The sequence below is a fragment of the Mustela nigripes genome, chromosome 12 (assembly GCF_022355385.1).
Source record: "Mustela nigripes isolate SB6536 chromosome 12, MUSNIG.SB6536, whole genome shotgun sequence".
Classification (NCBI taxonomy): Eukaryota; Metazoa; Chordata; class Mammalia; order Carnivora; family Mustelidae; genus Mustela; species Mustela nigripes.
This window is the reverse complement of record NC_081568.1, coordinates 149,925,107-149,932,836: the sequence shown is the minus strand read 5'-3', so window position 1 is coordinate 149,932,836 and position 7,730 is coordinate 149,925,107. Positions and strand designations below refer to the sequence as shown.

The window sequence follows — 7,730 nt, the reverse complement described above, 5'->3', positions numbered from 1 at the left end:
TCACAGACCTGTATCCCTGAGTCAAATAATGCATTATATGTTAATAACATTTTTTTAAAACTCATATATATGATAAAATAATTTTTCAAAGAAGCAAGGGTCCTTGAGTGGAGAAAAGAGAGTGTTTTCAACAAATATTCTTGGGAAAAATGGCCTGTCCATCTACAAGGAAAATAATGAGTTTAGACCCTTATGTAATATCATTTGTCAGAAAATAACAGAAACTGGAACAAATGTCCAAATATAAGCTTAAAACTATAAAACTTTTAGAAAAAATATAGGAAAAAACTTAGGAAAAACATTGGATTTGATAATGTTTCTTAGAAATAACACTGTAGGGAAGCCTGGGTGGCTCAGTTGGTTAAGTTGCTGCCTTTGGCTCAGGTCATGATCCTGGTATCCTGGGATCGAGTCCCACATCGGGCTCCATACTCAGCAGGGATCCTGCTTTGCCCTCTGCCTCTGTCTGTGACTCTGTCTGCCTGTGCTTGCTCTCTCTTTCTCTCTCTCTCTGACAAATAAATAAAAATAAATTTTAAAAAAAGAAATAACACCATAGACATAGACAAAAATAACTGGACAAATTGGATTAAAAATATGTGCATTAGTAGTGAGTATCAAGGGAGTAAATAAAAATCGATAGAATAGGATGCTCTCAAGTCACATACCTGATAACAGGATAATATCCAGAATTTACAGTGAACTGCTTAAATACACCACCACAAAAACAAACAACATAAATGTAATTTTTAAATAATTATTTATTGGACAGATAGAGACAGTGACAGAGAGAGTGAGAGAGAGAGAACAAGCAGGGAGGAGATGAAGTGGGCTTGATCCCAGGACCCTGGGATTAAGAAACCACAGAAAGACAATTAACTGACTGAGGCATCCAGGCACCCCAATAACATGACTTTTAAAAAGAGGCTAGGACTTGCATGGATATTTCTCCAAAGATAAACAGACAAGAGCACATTGAAAGGTCTACATCACTAGTCATTGGTAAAGAAACTAACATCAAATTAGACAAAACCCCAAACTCATTAGAGTAGCTCCTATCAATGGCACAGAAAATAACAAGTGTGGATGAAGATGTGGAGAAATTGGAACCCTGTTCACTGTTGGTGGAAATGAAAAATGCTACAGCTGTTGTGTAATAAAGTATAGGATTTCCCACCAAATTAAACATGGTGCTACAGTCTATAAAGTATTGAAAGCAGTGTCATGAAGATATATTTACATACTTATATTTATAGCAGCACTATAGCTAAAACATGGATACAATGCAAGTGTCCATTGATAAATGGATAAGCAAAATGTTGCATATACATACAATGGAACATTAACTTTAAAATGAAGGAATTTCTGTAATATGCTGAAGCATGTATGAACTTTTAAAAAACATAATGCTAAGTGAAATGAATCAGTCACAAAAATATAAGTCCTGTATGATTTCACTTATACAAAACAATTAGAGTATCCAAAATCATAAAAATATTAGGTATAATGATTGCCATGGTATGGGGGAAAGGAGAAATGAAGAGTAATTTTTTTAATGGGTATCGAATTACAAATTTATGAGTCAAAAAAAGTTCTGGAGATTGTGTTAATGGAAATTAATGTATTCCAATGACATCAAACAGTATGCTTAAAAATTGTTGAGAATATCTATATCTATATATCTATATCTATATTTACACACACACACAGACATACATATTCCAACATAAAAATGGAAAATAGAACAATTAAATGCATCTTACGGTAGCATAAGTTAAAAGTTAATGATAGAAAAAAGTATAATCAATAAACTCATGAAGAATATTGGAGAAAAAGATGTGAGGGAAAGCAAACTCAATTTTATTCTCCACAACAGTAATTGATCTCACAGAGTCAAATTCTACATCTGTGAAAGATGAAAAAATAAAAGAAAAATATTTCACCAACTTTTAAAGGATTATATATGATATAAACATAAAATACTATATATGTCATAAATACATGCATACAGATTACATATATAAATATACATTTCATAAAACAAAAAGGCTACAAAAATTAATATATTTCACAGAAAATAATTAACAATAGTGTGAATTGAGATTATTTTAAATATTTGTTAAGATTTTGAAGCGTATTGGGGCACCTGGGTGGCTCAGTTGGTTAGGTGTCTGTCTTCAGCTCAGGTCATGATCTAAGGGTCCTGGGATCAAGTGCTGCATTGGGCTCTCTGCTCAGTGGGGAGTCTGCTTCTTCCTCACACTCCCCCTCTATGCTCTATCTCTAAAATTAATGGATAAAATCTTTTAAATAGATTTTGATGCATATTACATTTAATGATAAAAGGAGATTATTTAAAAGTAATGAAGAGAAAGCCATAATAGTGCAACTAAAATATTGATTAGCTTTTTTTTTTCCTTTTAGCTGTTTTAACCTTAATACCCTTCTTAAAATCTCAAGGGGATTTATCAAAAGACACACCTTATCTTCTCCTCTAAGAAACATTTTAAAACCAGGAATGATGCCATTTTTCTGCTTCTCTTATATAAACTTTATGTGGCCACACTTCATTTACCCATCTGGATGAACCTTCCAGTATCATCTGATGGTGGATTCAACAAGACAAGTAGATAAAAGTGGAGGAGCAAAAAGGTAATTATTTTTCTTGACCTGATTTGCTTCTGACAATGCTATTAGTTCTTGACACTATTTCTGCAACTATTTTGCCTACCGTCAATTTTTATTGAGAAAAGGAAATGCACTATTCCCTTTGAAACTCTTTATATAATTCATATTTGCTTTTACACATTTATAAATTGATTCTCAGTTTCCAATTACTGATGGAATAAAATAATGAATATTATTTCTATATTATTGGATAACGGATTTGTATTTGTGAGGCTGAGATTTTGCAGAGGAAAAGATATATTTAACTTGAGGAGGGTTATTTTGAGTAGCTAAAACTATTAAATAAATTTCTTAATCATATTTATGTTTCCTTGTTTAAACTTAAAATGTGTGACCTAAAATTTAAATTGTAAACTGTGGAGAGAAGACTATGTCCCCAAACAATATAAGGCAGAATTAGAGAATGTCAGTCCTACTCCTGCTTAGGTAGAGTTCTCCCTAAAATTACATTGTGATATTAGGCACTTATCACAAGAACTCGAATTTCTTTAATGTGTAAAAGGAGAAAATACATATGTTATTGACTCTTGGAGAAGATTAAATACAGTGCAGCATTAAAAATTTGCCCTGATGCTTCAATATTATTCTACCATCACTATTAATGATGCACAAAGCTGTTTATATTAATTTCAAGCAATTGGATAAAGAAACATAAGCATAAATATGGAGGTTAGTTGCCCTGTATGATACTGACAGCATCGCTTTGTCTCTCAGGTGTCTTAGTTGGACGGTTCAATGTGGCTTGATCACAGTCATTCCTATTTATCAAAATGCATCAGTGATTATCTGAGCACCCCCATGCACCCTCATCTTTCTCTGTTCACTCAGCAAGCAGTTTCAAATTCCTCAATATCTTAGTCACTGTGCAGAACCCTGAAAGGGTTCTTCAAATGTAACACTTAATATGTCAGAGATTTTAAAAAGTTACAAAGGTTAATCTCCAAAATGGAAATGTGGAAGAAGCTATTAGAAATTGTTTACATAATGGCCATAGATATTTCATATTTGATTTTTTTCTTCTTTTTTTATTATATTATGTTAGTTACCATACAGGACATCATTAGTTTTTGAAGTAGTGTTCCAAGATTCATTGTTTACATGTAACACCCAGTGCTCCATGCAATATGTGCCCTCCTCAATACCTACCACTAGACCAACCCATCCCCCAATTCCTCCCTTCCAAAACTCTCAGTTTGTTTTTCAGAGTCCACAGAATCTCATGGTTTGTCTCTACCTCCTATTTACCTCCCTTCATTTTTCCCTTCCTTCCCCCCATGTCTTCCATGCTATTCCTTATGTTCCACAAGTAAGTAAAACCATATGATAATTGACTTTCTCTTCTTGAGTAATTTCACTCAACATAATCTCCTCCAGTCCCATCCATTTTATATTTATCAATCTTTATTTATTTTGTATCTATTTTTAAATTGTAGTTTAAATCACATTGTATAACATTTGTCCCAGAGTAGGTAACTCTTACCTCCTTAATTTAATTTCACTTTGATTTTTTTCAGAATCTAACAGAGACTCAGACTATCAGCAGCAAGATAGAGGATTTAACAATGAATTTCAGTCAGTAACATCCCAGAGGTGTGCAGTTTTTCTCTACATATATTCGTTTCCATGACAAATTAATTACTATCTCCATGAAGCAGGTGATATTTGGGTAAATAACTAAAGCTTTGCCTTCTAAATAGCTGTGACCATCTAAATCCAAGTTTTCCCTTCACACTCAAATTTATTGAGATTAATTTCAATTTGGAGAAGTGTATATTAGATAGAAACAAGAAGACATTCTCCACAGAGACCTGAATCAGGGTTAAAATAATAAATATTTATATTTGTGTTTATATTTTATTTATATATCCATTTTATATTTAATTATATATATTCATGTAAAATTAGTATATACATATATTATATATACAAGTGTTTGGAACAATAGAAATTATAAAATTCAAATGCTTAAATGTATGGACAGATGCTGAAAGTGGAAAACTGAGGTGTTCCAGATAATAAGACAATAGTAATAAAAGCCATTTCTTAAATAGATTCTGCAAATAGAATATTGTAGGTGTTAACTCTTTAAATAAACAGTATGTGTGCTTATTCTTCTGTAACTGGTAATGTACTAGGGACTTTGATTATTTTATCTTACTTAATCCTAACCACACCTGATGTAAAAATTATTATTTTATACTGTTTTTATGTAGAGTGGACAATGGAATAGTGGATAGAGGAAAATATAGATTTATAACTATGGTTAGATGAGATTCTGAGATCCCTGCCTCATGCCACTCAGATCTCTAAATGGTCAGTCATGTGTGAGGATCCTAGCCTACTCCTAGGAATGTATGGCTCACTCCACCCAGTATAGCTTCACTGAGTTGCCCTTTTCTATGAGGGGGGCAGAATGAAAAATTCGGTATAGGATTTCCCCATATTTGCGTTTGTTACTTTTTAAATTCCTTTTAACATAATATACACATTCTAGAATTTTGTAAGATTCCATTTAGGTTCTAAAAGTAGAGGGATAAATTAGATTTATATAACAAAATTTCTAAAAATGAAGTTTTATTTACCTTTTCTTTCAATAATTCACTTTTTGTGTTTAAGTTATTATCTCTGCAAATGCTCAATATATGTTGATAGATGTCAATATCAATCATTAGGCTACCATATCACCTGAACTGTAACATATTTAGTATAAGTTGCCAAATATTTTTACCCACAGTTCCTAATGCCCCATTTTCTTTCTTTTTTTTTGCCTATTCTTTTTTAAATTAAATTGATTTATTTATTTTCAGAAAAACAGTATTCATTATTTTTTCATCACACCCAGTGCTCCATGCAGTCCATGCCCTCTATAATACCCACCACCCGGTACCCTGACCTCCCATCCCCCTACCACTTCAAACCCCTCAGACTGTTTTACAGAGTTCATAGTCTCTCATGATTCACCTCCCCTTCCAATTTACCCCAACTCCTTTCTCCTCTCTAACACCCCTTGTCCTCCATGATATTTGTTGTGCTCCACAAATAAGTGAAACCATATGATAATTGACTCTATCTGCTTGACTTATTTCACTCAGCATAACCTAATGCCTCATTTTCTACTAAATGCTAAATTTTATGTAATCATCTCATTTCTGTACACCATAAAACTTTCTCTGATTAACACAATGAGGTTGACATAAACAAACATATATTCACATACACTGCCAGTAAATATGTATTTATTCATTTCAGGTGGAAGACTCCCATGGATGACCATTAATACCAAAACTCTTCTCAGTGATATAAGTGAAACTTATGAAAAACATGAACTGGGTGGCCAATAACACTGGACAGTCTGATTTCATTCTGGTGGGAATCTTCAGTCAATCAAATCACCCAGCTCTCCTGTGTATGGTCATTTTTGTAGTGCTCTTGATGGCTTTAACTGGAAATGATGTTCTAATTCTTCTGATACATTTTGATGCCCACCTCCACAGCCCCATGTACTTTTTCATCAGCCAGTTGTCTCTTATGGATGTAATGTATATTTCTGTCACTGTGCCTAAGATGCTCATCGACTAGGTCATGGGTATAAATAATATCTCAGCCTCTGCATGTGGAATGCAAATGTTCCTCTATGTAACACTAGCAGGTTCAGAATTTTTCTTTCTAGCTGCCATGGCTTATGACCGCTATGTGGACATTTGTCACCCACTTCATTACCCTGTCCTCATGAGCCATAAAATATGCGTTCTCCTTACATCTGGCCGCTGGTTTCTGGGATCTGTGGATGGATTCATGCTCACACCCATCGCTATGACTTTCCCTTTCTGCAGATCTCGGGAGATCCATCATTTCTTCTGTGAAGTCCCTGCTGTAATGAAGCTCTCCTGCTCAGACACTTCTCTCTATGAGACAGTCATGTATCTGTGCTGTGTCCTCATGCTCCTCATTCCTGTGACAGTCATTTCAAGCTCCTATTTTTTCATCCTCCTTACCATTCACAGGATGAACTCAGCATAGGGCTGGAAGAAGGCCTTTGCCACTTGTTCTTCCCATATGACTGTGGTCATCCTCTTCTATGGGGCTGCTGTCTACCCCTATATACTCCCCAACTCCTATCACACTCCTGAGAAGGACATGGTTGTATCTGTTTTTTATACCATCCTCACTCCTGTGTTAAACCCTGTAATCTATAGTCTCAGGAATAAGGATGTCATAGGAGCTCTGAAGAAAATATTTAATGTGGGACCTGCCTTTGAAGAAAACATAAAATAGGAAATTTTTATATTAATGTTTTTTAATTCTTTTTCTCCAAATATTATAACTTCAGAATCTTTTTTTAAAGGATTTTTTTTAAGATTTTATTTATTTATTTTACAGAGAGAGATCACAAGTAGACAGAGAGGCAGGCTGAGAGAGAGAGAGAGAGGGAAGCAGGCTCCCTGCTGAGCAGAGAGCCCGATGTGGGACTCGATCCCAGGACCATGAGATCATGATCTGAGCCAAAGGCAGTAGCTTAACCCACAGAGCCACCCAGGCACCCTATAATTTCAGAATCTTATGCCAATGTTATTCCATAGATTGTCATCTCATAATGCTTTGTATTATTTGCATAACTCATTTGGGAATGGCTTTAGTGTATTACAAAGCTCATTGATTACATTCTATTTTTAAATTCAAAATGAATTTAACTATATTATACTAGCATGAGTTTACTGGCATTGATAATTACAAACTTATTTTTGTAGGAGGCTATTAATACATTTAGAAAATACATTATGAGAATATAGGACAATAAATATTATGAGATGTATTACATTGTCTTTATTTTTGTATTAAGCATTTGCATATTTAGCATTTAATATGATTCTTTAAATTTTACTTTATTTTCTCAGCTCTCCAAGATCCATTTTTTTTAATTAATTAATTTATTTTCAGCATAACAGTATTCATTATTTTTTCACCACACCCAGTGCTCCATGCAATTTGTGCCCTCTATAATAATACCAACTACCTGGTACCCCAACCTCCCACCCCCCCCC

The 7,730-nt window shown here is 33.9% G+C and overlaps 1 protein-coding gene across 1 annotated transcript; it reads left to right on the top strand.

Moving 5' to 3' along the window:
• The first annotated feature begins 6,000 nt into the window (after positions 1–6,000).
• LOC132028074 (olfactory receptor 2T29-like) lies at positions 6,001–6,963 on the top strand. Its single transcript, XM_059416724.1, is given in 1 exon segment — positions 6,001–6,963. A coding segment is annotated over 1 exon segment (963 nt).
• The last annotated feature ends 767 nt before the right edge of the window (positions 6,964–7,730 follow it).